This window comes from Salvelinus alpinus, chromosome 1 (genome assembly GCF_045679555.1).
Source record: "Salvelinus alpinus chromosome 1, SLU_Salpinus.1, whole genome shotgun sequence".
Taxonomy (NCBI): domain Eukaryota; kingdom Metazoa; phylum Chordata; class Actinopteri; order Salmoniformes; family Salmonidae; genus Salvelinus; species Salvelinus alpinus.
In genome coordinates, this window is record NC_092086.1 from 91546827 (window position 1) to 91566391 (window position 19565).

At 44.3% G+C, this 19565-nt stretch overlaps 1 protein-coding gene across 1 annotated transcript; it reads left to right on the plus strand.

Annotated features, from left to right (window-relative positions):
* Positions 1-6443: 6443 nt before the first annotated feature.
* LOC139534193 (rho GTPase-activating protein 35-like) lies at positions 6444-18862 on the plus strand. Its single transcript, XM_071333088.1, has 8 exons — positions 6444-6865; positions 7045-7097; positions 12003-15899; positions 16367-16508; positions 17009-17086; positions 17502-17633; positions 18144-18249; positions 18441-18862. The coding sequence occupies exons 3-8, from the start codon at positions 12177-12179 to the stop codon at positions 18844-18846; spliced, it is 4587 nt and encodes a 1528-aa protein (XP_071189189.1). The 5' UTR covers positions 6444-6865; positions 7045-7097; positions 12003-12176; the 3' UTR covers positions 18847-18862.
* Positions 18863-19565: the final 703 nt, after the last annotated feature.

Consider the following 19565-nt stretch of genomic DNA (forward strand, 5'->3'; position numbering starts at 1 on the left):
AGCCTCTCTCTCTCCCACTCTGAACAGAGTCACATAAGAGCAGTGTGCAGAACAGTGAGATCCAATATCTCTCCACCCAGACCTATCCTAAAAGACCCACAGTGCATGCTATGCTCTCCACCCCCTTTTCACTCAATAACAATAAACAACATCTTTGGATGTCTTTTTACAAATGCTATAAAATACTTTTTTTAAAGGCATCCCAACACTTTTTTTACAAATAGAGCCTAAATAACTTCCCTACCATATTCAGTCCTTCTCATAGTAGCATAGACTGACTCTAATTTAGGAAATTACAGTTAATTGCATTACCAACTCGAAAACAGCAACATTGTGCATGATATTGTAGCCTTGGCTAAATCTCCAACGACTAGACATTCTGACAAAAGCTACATGCAACAGCATTGATAGGCTTTAGGCCTATGCCGATAGTTTGTTATGCTCTTTCCCCTCATTGTGTTTTAGCTGGTGCATTTTCCATCACTGTCATGATGAGGCATGGAGGAATGATAATGATATTTGGGGCAGGGAAGTCTGAGCGAGGCCAGGGGGGATTATCACACTGGATGTCATTCCCACACACACAAAAGCATGTGAACATGTGCACATACATCCACGCGTAACACATGCAGGTATGTACGCACACACAGGTATGCATTCACCCTCACACATGTACACACACACACAGTTTATACATCAAATATTCATAGGAAGACCAGATGGACTTCAGTACCACATCAGTAACAAAAACACACACATACACACAGGTACACACACAAAATGCATGTGTGGTGACAGCGTAAAAGAGGTAGTCTAATGAGTATCAGGTATAATCCCTGGAACAGAGCAATAAACTCATCGTTATCTACACGACAACTCTTGCCAGACTTCTCTTTTTTTCCTCTCTCCTTTTCTATCCCCGTTTATGCTGCCACCTATACTCCATTTCACCCAGTCTGTTAGTGTTATAAAGCACGGACGCTTAAACAGTGTTCTGTGGGAGAAGTGCTTTGTCCAGAAAAAAAGTAATAGGTGTATTAACAGAAAGTTGGTATTTTTTTAAACATTTATTTAACTAGGCAAGTCAGTGAAGAATAAATTCTTATTTTACAATGACGGCCTACCCCGGCCAAACCCTAACCCGGAAAACTCAGGACCAATTGTGCGCCGCCCTATGGGACTCCCAATCACGGCCGGTTGTGATACAGCCTGGAATCGAACCAGGGCCTGTAGTGACACCTCTAACACTGAGATGCAGTGCCTTAGACCGCGGCGCCACTCTGGAGCCCCTGTCATTGTGATGTTGTGTAAACAGCAACCTATGTATGTGGCTCTGTCTAGTCCACTGGTTCCCAACCTTTTTTGCTTACTGTACCACCAACTGAATTTTGCTCTTCCCGGAGTACCCCTGAAGTACCCCCTCATGTACATTTTATCAGTAAGCATGTGGTCTCATGAGTGTTCTCAAGTACCCCTTGTGGATAGACCAAGGAATCTGGTTGGGAATCCCTGGTCTAGTCTATGAGTCTATAGTATCACACACCTTCTCCTGCTTGCTGTCCATCTGTGTTTGATTCCCACAGCCACCATCTTTTTCTCCCTCTCCTTTACTCCCCCTCCTTACCTTCACTCACCCTCAGCAGTCTCAGGCCCCCTCTCCCTGACAAAACACTGGAGCAGTTCCTCTGAAACCTCACCCACTCTCTACAAAGGCCTACGTCCTTTAGGGCTGGGTGGTATACCATATTTTACTATATACTGGTATACAGTGCATGGACCGGTTTGGGATTTTACTTTACCTTCTATAAAAGGTATTTTAATGCTTGGTTTGTTAAATGTGATATGCCATGTGTAACGTACATTTTTGTAGTTTAAACCGCAACTTGAGTCATCCCTCTCCACTCTCTATCCATGGCGCTTTCCACACAGACCTAGTCCCGACCCGTCACTCAAAGAGCGCATTTGTTGTTGCTTGACCATGAGACACTTCCATTCAGTCTATACGGTCAATGCAGCACATGCAACAATGTTGATGACAATGATGCTGTTTTCACTTTGCTTCTTAATATAAATCCACAAGCGTTCTATAATTACTCTATTAGTTTGTGTTTCTTACATCTGCAAACAGTCTTTTCTTAGCAAGTTTTAGCTAAATTGTGTTAGCTGCTAATCGCTAGTTAACTGGCTAGCTAGTTAATAAATGTACTGAGTCAGAGCAAGCGTAGCTAGCTAATACAGCCTGATACCAGTGATGGTGTAGGTCTAAATCTGCATGTTGTTTGTGCAACAGTATCTTCTGACATAGAATAATAGGCGAAGCATGAATATGTTGGCTACATGAAGAAAGATTTAACATAACCAAAGATTATAGGGTCCCCTGGGAAACACTGACTAACACTTTGGTTCCTACCCTGTCGCAATAACTCCTCCCTGGCATTTTAATTCGTTGTCATGTCAAACAACCCTGTATTCAAAGTGCCCACTATAATTTATAGTCTAACTATTGAATTAGACATATTTCCATGATACCAACAGTTCACCCAAGTGTTTTGATCTATATTGCAAGTAAAATCGCAATTCCAACATTTAGTTAAAAATAATGCCTAGATTATTTGTCCATATCGTGCAGCCCTACGTGGCAGTGTGAAAATTGTCTCAAATGAGTGCATGAAATGCTGAAATTTATGAAAACGCAGGAAATAATTTATGCTTGAAGTTGAAAGTGCATTGTGGGGTTGTGGTTCTGGGAAACCACCATGGTTGGCCTTTAAACAGAAAGTGGCATAGAGGAGAGGAGGAAGTGAGCTCAGATCAGGTACCTGGGCATCAATAGAGACACTGTGTGGTATGCCCAAAAATAGGACATGGCTCATGCAAACACAAGCAACAAACCACACAACAACAACAGATTAACTGTAGGCCTAGAGACAAAAAGCAACTGAGTGACCCTATGCATTGCAGTTTAGTAACTTTAGTTCACACAACAGAGTGCATGGTCATATTTAATAAGCTAATAAGAAACTGAGGAATTTTGTAAAGGAGTTTGACCTTGGCATTACAGTTGCATTTTTGGTGACATTCCGCAGCTGACTGAAATATGTCAGATAATGATGTTCCCTCATGCACCACAGAAAGAGAACACATATCATCTTCCAGTGAGGAGGGAGGCTCATTCCAAGGTCAATCTGATCTAACAGAGGAGGCTAGCAGAGTCCACACTAGGGTTGAATATTTTCCCGTGTATTTCTCCCAGGTAACCCGGTATTTCCCACCAAAATCGGAAATGTCATTCAAAAGCATTATAAAGCATATGAATATGTCTGGATATGAAACCTGATGCTACCTGAGCCTGATGAGCCATACATTAAATACATTTTATGAACCCTACATTAACGACATTTAATGATCCCAAGCCCAAAAAAGCCAAAATGATTGTGCCATTATCCAATACATATATGATATACTGTAGGCTACGGCACATTACGCACAACATAAAAACATAAAAACCCATATATGTAGCTAGCTATATGCTCTCTTGGGTAAATAAATTAAACTAGCTCCAGTAGGCTAATCTTTTTTAGTGTGAACTGTATTACTGTACTGTATTGTATTATACTGTATTAAATGGCCTGGAATTACGCACATTGTTCAAACTATGATAAAGCAGAAGAGAACATGTGATTCTGGTGCAGCACATGAGGCCTACAAGTTACAAGTATAGGATAGCAAATTTGATTTTGATTTTGAAATATAATAGGGCCTATTTGTATAGGTTAATTAGTAGACTGACAGATATAAAAAAAATATATATATTGTTCATTTAACCTTTATTTAACTAGGCAAGTCAGTTAAGAACAAATTCTTATTTACAATTACGGCCTACCCTGGCCAAACGCTCCCTAACCCGGACGACGCTGGGCCAATTGTGCGCCACCCTATGGGACTCCCAATCACAGGCAGTTGTGATACAGCCTGGAATCAAACTAGGGTCTGTAGTAACACATCTAGTACTGAGATGCAGTGCCTTAGACCGCTGCGCCACTTGGGAGCCTAACGTTACCAACCCCTACGCTATGTATTTTCTACGTTGTAGAATAACAGTGAAGACATCAAAACTACGAAATAACACATATGGATTCATGTAGTAACCAAAAAAGTGTTACACAAATCAAAAAATATTTCATATTTGAGATTCTTCAAATAGCCACCCTTTGTCTTGATGACAGCTTTGCAGTCTTGGCATTCTCTCAACCAGCTTCACCTGGAATGTTTTTCCAACAGTCTTAAAGGAGTTCCCACATATGCTGAGCACTTGTTAGCTGCTTTTCCTTCACTCTGCGCTCCGACTCATCCCAAACCATCTCAATTTGGTTTAGGTCGGGGGATTGTGGAAGCCAGGTCATCTGATGCAACACTCCATCACTCTCCTTCTTGGTGAAATAGCCCTTACACCGCCTGGAGGTGTGTTGGGTCATTGTCCTGTTGAAAACAAATGATAGTCCCACTAAGCCCAAACCAGATGGGATGGCGTATCGCTGCAGAATGCTGTGGCAGCCATGCTGGTTAAGTGTGCCTTGAATTCTAAATAAATCACTGACAGTGTCAGCAGCAAAGCAACCCCACACCATAACACCTCCTCCATGCTTCACGGTGGGAAATACACATGCGGAAATCATCCGTTCACCTACTCTTCGTCTCACAAAGACACGGCGGTCTCCAAATCTCCAATTTGGACTCATCAGACCAAAGGACAAATTTCCACCGGTCTAATGTCCATTGCTCGTGTTTCTTGGCCCAAGCAAGTCTCTTCTTATTATTGGTGTCCTTTAGTAGTGGTTTCTTTGCAGCAATTCAACCATGAAGGCCTGATTCACACAGGCTCCTCTGAACAGTTAATGTTGAGATGTGTCTGTTACTTGAACTCTGTGAAGCATTTATTTGGGCTGCAATTTCTGAGGCTGGTAACTCTAATGAACTTATCCTCTGCAGCAGAGGTAACTCTGGGTCTTCCATTCCTGTGGCGGTCCTCATGAGAGCCAGTTTCATCATAGCGCTTGATGGTTTTTGTGACTGCACTTGAAGAAACTCCAAATTCTTCCGTATTGACTGACCTTCATGTCTTAAAGAAATGATGGACTGTTGTTTCTCTTTGCTTATTTGAGCTGTTCATGCCATACAATGGACTTGGTCTTTTATATATATAAAGGGTAATTTAGTTAACTATTATTATAAAGCTAACGTTAGCTGCAAAGGTTGCACTCAGCTACAAAATACCATGATGAGTTCCTCCTTTGAGTAGCCTTGATCACCTTATCCATAAATGTAATATTTCAGCTAATTGAAGAAATGCTATAGCCAAATATAAGAAAATGCTTGAATTAAAGCTTACCTTAAAGCTGTATACTTAATTTATGTTCCCGTTATTTATGAAATCCCACACGAGCTCCGTAATCCACTCAAACAACCGCATTAGAAAAGTGTCAGGAGACGAACTGTCACCATGGTGTCTTGTCCTGTCGTTCCAACGCTTGCCTCCCCGTGCGCAAATGTTTTGGAAGTACGTCATCAATTATCCAATATATAATGTTGGTGTGACGTGTGCTGCTGTGGCTGAACTTCAAATGTATCTATTGCATATATTCAACGCGTATTCGGGCTAAATTATTACATATATATATTGCAGTAGCACTGGCCCCATCCATAGACGTGTAAAACCTGTATTTATTTGTACAAATATACGTACACAACAGTAGGCTACACCAGGGGGCGGCAATAGCCTTTACGGCATCAGATTTATAGAAGCCCACAAGATAGGGTCGTCATTAAAACCAGTTCTTTACCGACAAAGTCATAAACCCCGCCCATTTCTACAATTTATATTGTTAAAAATTGATTTTAAACATAACCCTAATCTTAACCACGCTGCTAACCTTAATTAAGACCAAAAAACTTAAAAAAAAATGTTTGCCTTTGTGGCTGTGGAATCTGACTTTGTGGCTATAGTCTCTAGAAGCTAGTGGAAACTCCAAGATACAGTATATTGTACAATGTTGGATAGGAAATATTATTTTTTAGACAATGTTAAAAAGTTGGCCTATCCTTTTACTTTTACTTGAAAGTATTTTAATCTCTTCTGGGACTGGTCTCAGAACAAGGATGAGCCTAATAATAATAATTTGAACAAATATTACTATGACGCATTGTGTGAATTTAAAGTAGGAGACAATAATAAAATAATAAGACAAAGACATAAGGCCTACCAAAGCAGGTGATGTCATTTTGTTCAGACAAAATAGAACTCTATTAAAAATATATTGGTTAGTTTGTGAAAAGCAGGAATGCACAGAGATATATCACAGCCATTATCACCCTTGACATACATTGGCTAATGTCACCTTTGTAGCAGTGATGGTGATTGCGCGTGTCGGCATGACAGCAGCGTCTCGCCTTTGTAAATAGCGACGTTCTGCAGTTGTGTGTGTGCACCGCTGGGCGAGTCTTCGCCGCGTCTGTCTCCGTAGCTCCCCATTTTCCGAGAAAAGGAGAGGAGAATTAGCTCAAGGAGGAGGGCCGCCGCCATTATTGGGAAGCTGGGGGAAAAAACACTTTCACACACACGCAATCTCTTGTTAAATTGATAAGGACATTACCAATTTATTGCATGAAGCCAGTTTAGAATAATCCTTGTACGGTAATTGCAGCAACCTCGACCAGTGTCCCGTGCATGATCGATCCAGCATAATGTTGGCACAACAATGGACATAATAATTGGACAAAAGCAACGTGGTGAACCAAGGAGAAGACGGTGAAACAAGCTTTTATTCTCCCGAGGAGAGAAAAAAAACAGGAAGATCATTGTTTTTACGTTAGTAGTTTTATTATCACAAAGACAACGAAAATATCAATGGAATTGGAAATCATCAAAATAGGGATATAGATTTACAATTAATCTGTCAAGCTAACAATAACAACATATGTATAGTTATTTGTGTCTGTTTCGGAATCAAACGAGCTACATTTCTGTTTCTTGTCCATGTATATCAGGCGGCGAGGGCTGCGGCAAGCGCTGGCCTGACAGATTCAGGGAGAATGCGATGGTATGTATTCACTTTCTCCCCATTTTAATCTGAAACACAGACTGAAACCAGTGTTCCAGCTAAACATTCTCATGATCAATTGACTCACAATGTATCAATTGTCTGTTACAAATGTATCTTTGGGTGATGATTAAAAAGTGCAAGTGGATTCAGAAATAAATACGAGGTGAATGGGTTTAGTTACGAGTCGGCTATTTCATTCTGTGGACAAGAGGCCTGGCGTGGCCAGTGCTTTCCATGAACATTCATTCCAAAATCGTTGTTAATCCATTCAAATATGCATAAGGAGTTGTAACCAACCCACTATATATTGACAATGTCGAACAATATGGCGCAATTATGTTTGTGCTTCTGAATATAGAAAATGATGTATCTTTACAATCAGAGGGTAGGGTAGTGACTTGCTTGTTTTCATTTCCAAATAACTTGCCTGTTCAATCTGGTTGTCAGTCAGGCCTTGCACAGCTGAGCTTCATGATGGACTGCCTACTTTGCCTTTGATGGGCTATTTAGGCATGTTTTAAATGCTAGATTTTATATAGGTTTAGAATATATGGAGATGCCTCCTTTTGTAAACAATAATAATGAAAACAGTTTTATTAAATGGCAGTAGCCTGTCAGTTTGTAGTCCACATTTCATGTCAATATTGATACAGTAAGTACATCAATAGTCTATTTACATGAGTGATTTTTATCACAATAATACAGTGTGATTTGTTTTCTGGTTGTACTTCGTGCCTCCTCTTGTCATCATTTGGTTGTAGTTATGGAGTTTCTCCAGTATAGCCCCTTCCTCTGTGTCAAATATACTGCTTGGCAACTTGACAGACAAGAGTACACCAAACCTTACCTGATTCTAACACTGGTGATTATGATAGGTTACTGTGTACATGCAGTAGACTGGATTATGCTAATTAGTGATTGTCTGTATGCTGGGCAGATCTATCATCTGTTGTTTTTTCTTTGTTTGGCAACAGTATAAACACAGCAATTAGGAAGCTATTACAATAAGAACAGTGCAAACAGACCTCTGGCTGATGAGTTTATATTTTTGTTTCTGTCTAAAGAGGTTGATGTTTACCTAAATGTGTGTTGTCATTCATCCATGATCATGATATTCAGGATCAAGGCCATAGTCAAGAGCATAGATCCTTAATAGTGACCAGCTAAAGGTCCCGGTTGGCAAGGAAACCAAGAGCACTGCTTAGCCCTTTGTCTGAAGAGGTCCTTGGCCACCATCGAGATAAGGACGTATCTTACATAGTTATGAGACACACAGACCATCCATCCCCTCAATGCTTTTGGCTAGCGATAGGTAGGATGGGACTCCAATTAGTGTGAGTGCTTCTCCTCTTCCTCCCCTTCACTCCCATCCCTGCTCACACTCCAAAACCTGCCAAGTCATAAAGTAGGCAGAAAAAGAGCCTAAAAAAAGATAGCTCTGAGCAGAAGTACAGTACAGCCTGGTGGCTAGGGAACCAAACTGCTAACTAGCAGGTTAATGATCCAAATCCCAAGTTGGGTTTAGGGCTAACATTGATTCATCCACTTTACGTGACCAACTCCTCACATGTTGTATTGTACTTGATGTTGTATTGTACTTGATGTTGTATTGTACTTGATGTTGTATGTACTTGATGTTGTATTGCAGTTGGTGTGATCCTTTTATGGGATTGTCAGTAGCCTGTATGTGATAAGTTTGTCATTGAGTTGAAGTATGTGGATCCATGGCGGAGAGTACCCATGTCTCCAGTCCCATTTAGGCTCCTTTCATGACATCTCTCATACAAGGCAAAAAAAAAGAAAATGTAATCTTTTCACTACATACACCCTCAACATATTTACTGTCTCGCTTGATTTGCAGGGATATTGAGTTTTTCTTTGTATATTGCATTTGGTGTTGGCTTGTTCCATGTCATTTCAGCAAGCCATGAAACCCACCATCTCAGATTTTTCAGAAATCGTTTCTGTAGTTAGAAACGTATAAGATTAGCATCCCTGCCACGTTATTTTGTTGAGATATAATTTGATCTCTGAGAAATTAAACGAATTGATTGTACACCAATTGGCCATTTTTAATTTATAGGATTCATATAATATTTAATAAATAAAGTACCTTACATCTTATTTGGACCAAATAGTTTTCTAACAATGACTAAGACATCCTCATGTAAATGGTCAAAAGCCATCCATGGACCCCCACACCCCACGCTAATCCCAACCCAACAAAGAGTATACAGCAGTTATGAGGACGGCTCATAATAATGGCTGGAATGGAGTGAATGGTATCAAACACAAAAACATGTTTCTGATACCATTCCATTTACTCCATTCCAGCCATTATTATGAGCCGTCCTCCCCTCAGCAGCCTCCACTGGGATACAGTATCAGTTTTCTATTTCTGACAACTAGTATGGAGCTGCGGCTCGGAGAATTGTTTCTTCATCCTTTGTAATGTATTCTCAGTGAGTTTGGATTAGGCAATTTCAGCCACACCTGTTTCTGACAGGTGTATAAAATCGAGCACACATCCTTGCAATCTTCATAGATAAACATTCGCAGTACAAATGGCCTTACTGAAGAGCTCAGTGACTTTCAACATGCCACTGTCATATGATGCCACCTTTCTAACAAGTCAGTCCATCAACTTTCTGCGCTGCTAGAGCTGCCCCGGTCAACTGTAAGTGCTGTTGTGAAATGGAAACATCTAGGAGCAACCACTTGCTCAGTCGTGAAGTGGTAGGCCACATAAGCTCACAGAACGGGACCCCGAGTGTTGAAGCACGTAGCGTGTAAAAATTGTCTGTCTTCGGTTGCAACACTCACTACCAAGTTCCAAACTGCCTCTGGAAGCAACGTCAGCACAATAACAGTTTGTTGGGAGCTTCATGAAATGGGTTTCCATGGCCGAGCAGCCGCGCACAAGCCTAAGATCAAATATGCAATGCCAAGCGTCGGCTGGAGTGGTGTAAAGCTCACCGCCATTGGACTCTGGAGCAGTGGAAACGTTATCTGGAGTGATGAATCACGCCGACAGACAGACGAATATGGGTTTGGCGGATGCCAGGAGAACCGAATGCATAGTGCCAACTGTAAAGTTTGGTGGAGGAGGAATAATGGTCTGGGGCTGTTTTTCATGGTCCGGTCTAAACCCCTTAGTTCCAGTGAAGATAATTCTTAACGCTACAGCATACAAGGACTCTCTAGACGATTCTGTGCTTCCAACTTTGTGGCAACAGTTTGGGGAAGGCCCTTTCCTGTTTCAGCATGACAATGCCCCCGTGCACAAAGCGAGGTCCATACAGAAACAGTTTGTCGAGCCTGGCCTAATCGCTCAACATCAGTGCCCGACCTCACTAATGCTCTTGTGGCTGAATGGAAGCAAGTCCCCACAGCAATGTTCCAACATCTAGTGGAAAGACTTCCCAGAAGAGTGGAGGCTGTTATTGCAGCAAAGGGGGGGACCAACTCCATATTAATGGTCATGATTTTGGAATGAGATGTTTGACGAGCAGGTGTCCACATACTTTTGGTAACATGTATGACGGCAATCCATGCTTTGGTTTTGTTTACCAGGCCACTGTTTCAAATGCAAGTCAATGGTATTTATAATAGTATTTTTGTGCTTCATAACCAAATCATCTAAAAGTAACATCATTGAATTACACAATATATTTTTTAGATACTTTCAGATGATTTGAATATGAAGTGTGAAAATGCTAATATAGGTACTATTGATTTGCATTGGCTTTGTGCCACAAATCTTAAAAAGTTACCATTTGAAACAATCACCAAATTCACTAGGAATATATTACATATAATGGAGAAACAATACTCAGAGCCGCAGCTTCATAGTACTTGTCAGACACAGACCGGTACCGGAGTGCCAAGTCTAGGTCCAAGAGGCTTCTAAACAGCTTCTACCCCACCAAGCCATAAGACTCCTGAACATCTAATCAAATGGCCACCCAGACTATTTGCATTGCCCCCCCTCCTCACACCGCTGCTACTCTCTGTTGTTATCATCTATACATAGTCACTTTAATAACTCTACATGTACATATTGCCTCAACTAACCGGTGCCCCCGCACATTAACTCTGTACCGGTACCCCCCCCTGTATATAGTCTCGCTATTGTTATTTTACTGCTGCTCATTTAATTACTTGGTACATTTATTTCTTATTCTTATTCATATTTTTTTTAAACTGCATTGTTGGTTAGGGGCTCGTAAGTAAGCATTTCACCGTGAGGTCTACACCTGTTGTATTAGGCGCGTGTGACTAATAACATTTGATTAGATTTTTGATATACTCGTTGTTGGGGTGGGATTGGAATGGGGGGTTCCGTGACTGGCTTTTGACCATTCCTTTGGATTCCTCATGTGTAACTCATTGTTAGAAAAAAAGTTAGGTCCAAGTTGGATGTTAGGTACTATATTGACTATTATATGAATCCTATACATTTTAAATGGCCAATTTGGATAAAATCAATTAGGTCAATTTATATTAAAACAGAATAATGTTGCAGGACTGCTAATGTTCTGTTTCTAACAACAGAAACGATTTCAGAACAATCTGAGATGGTGTGTGTCAACTCTTTCTTGTGCTTTTTGAGGTGGAACGACCCTGTTCTATTAAAAGGCCAGCCCAGATTGAGAACGGATTAGAAATGAGAAATTCTTGCCCCTACTCAGTGTTCTCTCATTAAGTTGAAGGGAAATTATTCTTAGTCTTGTCTTCTTTTAACCACTGTCGTTCTTGTGAAGGTGTTTGACTGTTCTTTTTTTGATGAGAGCAGAAATAAGGTTAACTTGGCTCAAACTAATATTTGTTCCTTTTTTAAACATAAATGAAGATTTTGTTTAGCTAATTATTTGATTTTTGTGCTCTTTTTCTTCCTGACAGGCTCATAGCTACATTAGAAATGACTGAGAAGCCTCTGCCTTTGCTACACCCCTACACTGCTGTGATTAAACATGAAGCACACTAGAGGAAACACCAACTAATCTGCCACTCACATCCAGGTGTACTCTTCTATCGAGTCCCTGAATATGGCAGGATGAGTGTCAGCAGACGATAATGATGGCGAAAAAGCAGGATGCTAAGTCACCTACATACAACCTTATTGTTGTGGGTTTGTCAGGGACTGAGAAAGAGAAGGGCCAGTGTGGAGTGGGTAAGTCCTGCCTGTGTAACCGCTTTGTGCGCCCCAGTGCTGATGACTTCTATCTGGACCACACGTCAGTGCTGAGCACCAGCGACTTCGGGGGCAGAGTGGTTAACAATGACCACTTCCTGTTCTGGGGGGAGGTGGGGCGGGTGGTGGAGGAGGGGCCAGAGTGCAAGATGCATGTGGTGGAGCAGACCGAGTTCATTGATGACCAGACGTTCCAGCCACACCGCAGCACTGCCATGCAGCCCTATATCAAGAGGGCGGCCTCCACCAAGCTGGCCTCTGCAGAGAAGCTGATGTACTTCTGCACGGACCAGCTGGGGCTGGAGCAGGACTTTGAGCAGAAGCAGATGCCTGAGGGCAAGATACAGGCTGACGGGTTCATGCTCTGTGTGGACGTCAGTAGGGGGATGAACCGCAACTTTGACGACCAGTTGAAGTTTGTCACAAATCTTTATGGTCAGCTGAGCAAAACAAAGAAACCCATTGTGCTGGTCTTAACCAAGTGTGATGAGGGGGTTGAACGCTACATCAAAGATTCTCACACCTTTGCCATCACTAAAAAGAGTCTTATAGTAGTGGAGACATCTGCACGCTCTAACATCAATGTTGACCTAGCTTTCATTGCTTTGGTGCAACTCATTGATAAGAGCAGGGGCAAGCCCAAGATCATTCCTTACTTTGAGGCCCTCAAGCTCCAGAGTCAGCAGATAGCCCTGGCTAAAGACCGATACGAATGGCTAGTCAACCGCGTAGTGAAGAACCACAACGAGACCTGGCTTAACACCAGCCGACGCATGCACAGCTCTTCAGAGTTCAAAGAATACGTCTTTCTAGAGGGTACAGCGAAATGCAAGAAGCTCTTCCAGCAGCATGTGTACCGTCTGAAACAGGAGCACATTGAGAGACGTCGGAAAATCTATCTGAGCACTCTTCCTCTAGCACTTAGCTCCCTGGTGCCTGACCTGGATGAGATCGACCAGCTGAGCTGGTCTGGGGTTCAGAAGGTCCTGGAGTCTAAGCAGCACTTTGCCCACTGGTTTGTAGTTCTGGAGGACTCTCCATGGGAGGACACGTCTCACATAGATAACATGGAGGATGAGCGCATCCCCTCAGACCTGCTGGAGACGGCCCCAGCCGAGTACATTTTCAACGCCCACCTGGAGCACCTGAGGAATGAGTGCAAGCGGGCCGAGATGAGGCAGGAGTTCAAGCACAAGCTGGCCTGTTCTCCCTTTGTCACGCCAGGCAAGCCCTGGGAAGAGGCCCGCAGCTTCATCATGAACGAAGACTTCTACCAATGGTTGGAGGAATCAGAGTACCTGGACCTCTACAACCGCCACCAGAAAGAGATAATAGACCACGCTAAAGAGGACTTCCAGGAGCTGCTGCTGGAGTACTCTGAGCTCTTCTATGAGCTGGAGGTGGATGCCAAGCCCAGCAAGGAGAAGATGGGGGCCATCCAGGAGGTTTTAGGGGAGGAGCAGAGGTTCAAGACCCTGCAGAAGCTTCCAGCTGAGAGAGATGCTCTGGTGTTGAAGCATATCCACTTTGTCTACCACCCAACCAAGGAGACCTGTCCCAGCAGCCCACAGTGTGGAGACTTCAAGATAGAGCAGCTCCTGGCCTCACGTTTCCCAACATGCTACCCTTTCTTCAATGTGAAGTCCCATTTTGGGGATATTAAAGCTGACCGAATCAACCTTGTGATATTGGGCAAAGACGGACTGGCCAGGGAGTTTGCCAATGAGATCAGGACTCTCTGTACCAATGACGACCGGTATGTGCTGGATGGGAAAATGTATGAGTTGACCCTGCGACCTATCGAGGGAAACATACGACTTCCTGTAAATTCCTTTCACACTCCCACTTTCACACCCCATGGATGCCTGTGTCTGTACAACTCAAAAGAGTCCCTAACCTACGTCGTAGAAAGCATTGAAAGGTTGCGGGAGTCAACAATAGGTAGAAGGGACAGCCATATAGCTCAGCTTTTAACGTCTCTGCTCTTGGTTACTAAAAGGGGAGTAGGGACATATGCAGATATTGGGGGAGAAACTGCCTTAGGCCTAATAACACAGGGACAGCAGGTAGCAAGGAGACTGCAGTGTAGCTTCCTAGACCCAGCCTCTCCTGGTGTGGGCTATGGGCACAATGTGAATGACAGTCAGATCAATCAAGTATTGAGGGGTCTCCTGGACTCTAGGAGGAGCTCATCTTTTAGTAGCAGCTCCCCACCTCTGCCCCCTAAACCTCCAGGCCCAAGAGACTCTCCTCACCAGCCCAGCCCAGAGGCAGACGTTCGCATCGTCATGTGCTTGATGTGTGGAGACAACTACGACGTGGAACAGCTCCTCTCTCCCTTCCTACTGCCTCAGCACTGCAGGCCAACATCCAATAGTGGGACCTCAGTGATACTGGAGCAGACAGTGGGGCCTCACAAACAGGTGATTGAGCTCTCCCTTCTTTCCTACCACGCCTCCTTCTCCCTGAGGAAGAGCAGATTAGTGCATGGCTACATCGCTGTGTACTCAGCCCGCCGCAAGGCCTCCCTGGAGACTCTATGTGCCTTCCTGTGTGAGATCCAGGACATCATCCCTGTTCAGCTGCTGGCAGTAGGGGAGAGCCAGGTGGAGCTCACAGAAAGTGAGTCTGCCAGAGAGCAGCTAGTCCAGGGAGAGGAGCTGGCCCAAGAGATAGAGGGCAGGTTCAACAGTGTGGTGTGTGGGTCTGGAGGGGTGGTGGGCGGCCTGCACAGGATAGAGATGTTCCAGCACTTCCTGATGGAGGTGGTGGAGAAACGCAACATTGTGGAGGCAACACACATGTATGATAACGTGGCAGAGGCCTGCACTAACGACACTGCCTACTCCCCTCGCTGTAGCTCACCCAGCCCTGGCAACATGTTCCTAGACTCTGATGTGGATGACGTGGAGCCCTCCCCACCCTACTTCGATGGCACACTCACCTCCCATGGTGGGGGCTTCAACCTGCCTGACCTGGACTCCAGCGATGTCTCTGTCATCTCTGACATCAGCTCCTTTGAGAACAAACTCAACAGCAAGGTCCCTCCCCAGGTGAGGCCCAAGCCCACTGTGACCTTTGACTTCCGGAAGGTGGGCCGAAACCCCTACAACACAGACACCATGGGCCACCGTCGCTCCCTGCCCTCTGCTGTGACATGGGTACCAGGTGGGGACGGAGGTTACGACCCCTCAGACTATGCAGAGCCCATGGATGCTGTGTCCAAGCCCCGGCCCAGCAACGAGGAGATCATCTACTCTGTGCCCCATGACAGCACGCAGGGCAAAATAATCACCATCCGCAACGCCAACAGGATGCACTCAAATGGGAACGGCTCGGACAGTGAGGCAGACAGCAGTTCCCTGGAGCGCTGCAGGAAGTTCTCGGCGGCGGGGGTGAAGCCCCGGCTGTACCGTGACCGCTCGAAACGCCTGGGTAAGTTCAGCAGCTTTCGCACTAGCTTCATTGGCAGCGACGACGAGATGGGGGCCCTGCCAAAGACCAAGGAGGATGAGTTCGGAACCCTGAAAGGAGACATCATCAATGAGGAGGGAGAGGACACCAAGAAGAGGAACATTCTGAAGAGCCTACGGCGAACTGCCAAGGTACGTATTTCTTCACTTAGTATTCTCCTCTTAACTGCTAATGGGTTAACACTATAATTTTCAAGTTTGAATGACTATTGTCTTTCAAGTTTAGGTAAATGGATGGCTAGCTTTGATACGATAAAAGTGGTTAAGTATTGACAACATGGTTATTATGATTTCTCACGTGAACTCTACTTTCGAAATAACTTTTTTGATGCATAATTGCTTGATTGTTTTAATCAAAACTATTCCTCCATGCTAACATGCTATTCATAGAAAGTAAGTTCAAAAGTGAGTGAATAGAATTTAAGCCTGTATTTCAGAGTGTCTAAGACACTTGATGCGGCAGCTGTTGATGCTGAATAGATAAAGGCTAATTTAGTTTGCCAGCTTACAGCTGAATTGAACATAGTGTTGACATAATGAACAACCATTCTAATATGGACTTGGTCATTAACAATGTCAACATTCCTGTTTCTGTGCAGAAAACCAGACCAAAGGCTCGGCCCTCTATTCCCAAGCCCCTGGAGAGCAACTACTTCGGGGTACCCCTGGTCAATGTGGTGTTCCCAGACAGACCTATCCCACTTTTTATTGACAAGTGTGTCCACTTCATTGAGACCACAGGTAGGTCACAATTTCTGTCTCCTCTTCTCCCCTGTGTTTGTGTGTGTGTATTTGTCTTGTTCATTATGCTATTTGACGTGGATGCTGTCCAAAACATAGGCAGAATCTTAATGTTGATAATTCTGAGGTAAATCTGTGGTGCTGAATTATGAAAATGTGTTATGTCTTTTTAGTGTTGCACTGTGAAAGTTTTACTTTCAATAATCACTTTATGAGATTGTTCATTTTCAATGTGCTTTAATGTAAGCCATTCTGGATGAGGGCATCTGCTAAATGAAAAAAAATGTAATGTGAATGTAATGATTATTTTTCTTCCCAACTCTATTTACGTTTAATAAGCCAAGAATAACTAACTACACTAGAGCAAATGTAGCCAGTGATCAAGTTCTGTACTTCAGCAGTGCCCTCATTGACTTTACAGGAAATGGATAATGACGTAATGCAGATGAAGTCGATGGAATGAAGCATTCTTCCTGGTTTCAATCTCTGTCTCTCTGCAGGTCTCAACACAGAGGGGCTCTACAGGGTGAGTGGGAACAAGTGTGAGATGGAGAGCATGCAGAGGCAGTTTGACCAGGGTGAGTTACTGTACCTAGTCCTGTCTGGTCTAAAACATTGTATCAGACCCATGGATGGATTGACTGTAATACTTACCACACTCTGTCCCTAACCCCTGGACTAACCCTGGTTAGTTATTTGGCTAATCAATATATTGACACATGAGCTGTAGAGGAAATTATGGCCTACAACAAAATATATTTAGAACAGTGACAAAGCCGACTACCTCTTACACACTATTCCTATTCTTCTCTCTTCCCCTTTCTCCTCCCTCCGCTACCTGTTTTTCTCTCCTCCCCCTCACCTCCCTCTACCACTCTCTCCTCTTTCTCTTCTTCTACATCTCACCTTCCTCTCCTGCTCTTCTTCCCTCTTCATCTCCCTCTCCCACATCTTGTTTTACCTCTCTATCCCTCTACCTCTTTTCTCCTCTAGACCATGGGCTGGACCTAGTGGAGAAGGACTTTGCCATCAACACGGTGGCTGGGGCTCTGAAGGCCTTCTTCTCTGAGCTGCCGGAGCCGTTGGTGCCCTGCATCCTGCAGGTGGAGCTGCTCGAGGCCTTCAGTAAGACTTGGAGCTGGCTGGGGTTAGGAAGGGGTACTGGGGTTCTGGAGAGCTCAGTAAGACATTGAGCAGGCTGGGGTTAGGGAGGGGTACAAAGGTTTTGGAGGGTTCAGTAAGACATGGAGCTGGCTGGGATCAGGGAGGGGTACTGGGGTTCTGGAGGGCTCAGTAGGACATGGAGCTGGCTGGGGTCAGGGAGGGGTACAAGGGTTCTGAAGGGTTCAGTAAGACATTGAGCAGGGTGGGGGAGTCAGGGTGGGGTACAAGGGTGGTGCTGAGTGGTTGTTCAGGGAGTGATTCTTGTGATTTTTGACAGTCAAGTTCTTACAGGGTACTGTAAGTGTTGGGGAGGATTTCTCGTAGAGGGTGGGATAAGGATATGTCGTGTTTTCTTCTCAGAAAATATAATATATTATAACTGTGTGTAGATGTATACTGTATGTAGTGCTGCATATGGAGTTGAAAACATGTGAGTCATAGCACTGACCCCCTCCCTGTGTGTGTGCACAGAAATCAACGACAGGGAACAAAGGCTGTACACCATGAAGGATGTGCTGAGGAAGTTCCCCAGGGAGAACTATGACGTTTTCAGATTTGTCATGAGCCACTTACACAAGTGAGTGCAGATCAGACTGGCTAACTGTTTCATTCTATGACCTTGGCCCTGACTGCATTGTGACTGAAACCATTTGCATGTTTTGTAACATGTATCATCAAGTAGCTCTTATACCTGTGTAATAATGTTATTACACTAGTAGCTGTTGTCATGCTGTTGTTGATGGGAGTGTATTGTGTTGTCTCTCCCAGGGTGAGCCAGCTGAGCAGACAGAACCTGATGACCAGTGAGAATCTGTCCATCTGTTTCTGGCCCACTCTGATGCGGCCAGACTTCACCACCATGGACGCCCTGACGGCCACGCGGACCTACCAGACAATCATCGAGACCTTCATCCACCAGTCTGCTTTCTTCTTCTACAACCAGCCCCTCCTGGACTCCCCCACTGGCCTGGCTGGCTTCCCTGCCTCCCCCACCACCACCCTCACCGGGGGCTCTGCCTATTCCTGCTACCGCTCCTCCCCTCCCCCCACCACCACACAATTCAGCCTCCTGCAGCAGTCGCCGCCCACCACCCCCCAGTCACCCCTGCAGTCCCTCCTGCCCCCTCTCCACCAACACCCCCACTGCGCCCCCACCGAGCAAGAGACACTCTAAAAGACACTGTGAAAGACACCGAGAAGGGAGCACACGCTGTACCCCTGATCTGATGATGCTGGACCTCCGTCACTTACACACACACAAAAACACACACACCGACACTACCTTGTTTGGTCATTGATAATAACACAGATAAAGAGAGAGAGAGAGGAGACGAGGAGCGCTTGACAAACAAACTTGCCACTAGTGAACAGCATCCAGCTGACCTGCCCCTGCCACCTGTGTGCCAGTGCAGATCCCAATGCTGACTCTTCCCCTCCACCCCCTGATAATCTGACTCTAGGACTCACCAACAGGAGGGCCAGGAGAAAGAACAGAGTGGGTTTCATTGTTACAGTAAGAATCTCTCTGCCAACCAACCATTTTAACCCTAATGATACACTATAATGAAAAAGTCCAAGCCTCCATGTCAAGTTGGAAGATATGATTTGTGCCCATAGCTATGTTGTTATTTGTGTATAATAATTTTACATCTGTTTGTTAATGAAAGTAGCCACTGGATGTATGGACTGTGCTCTGAAGGCTGTCGGCAGTAACGTGCCACACCGCTGTTTGGGGAGCCTCCCTCTCTGCCTGAAGGACCCCTGCTATGGGGTTGGGGGGGGGGGTTCAGTGGGGATGGGGGGGTAGTTTGGGAGAGTGGGGGGACATCCAAGGATGCACTTTAATGGTCAGAATGTTTTTGTAAAAAAAAAAATATCCCAAAAGGGTGTTGT

What these genes read in the sequence shown, in the direction of transcription:
- LOC139534193 (XM_071333088.1), top strand. Translation starts at nt 12,177, where the DNA reads ATGATGGCGAAAAAGCAGGATGCTAAGTCACCTACATACAACCTTATT. An exon ending in GCCTACGGCGAACTGCCAAG is followed by an intron (nt 15,900 to 16,366) that starts GTACGTATTTCT and finishes GTTTCTGTGCAG; the next exon opens with AAAACCAGACCAAAGGCTCG. An exon ending in GGAGCTGCTCGAGGCCTTCA is followed by an intron (nt 17,634 to 18,143) that starts GTAAGACTTGGA and finishes GTGTGTGCACAG; the next exon opens with AAATCAACGACAGGGAACAA.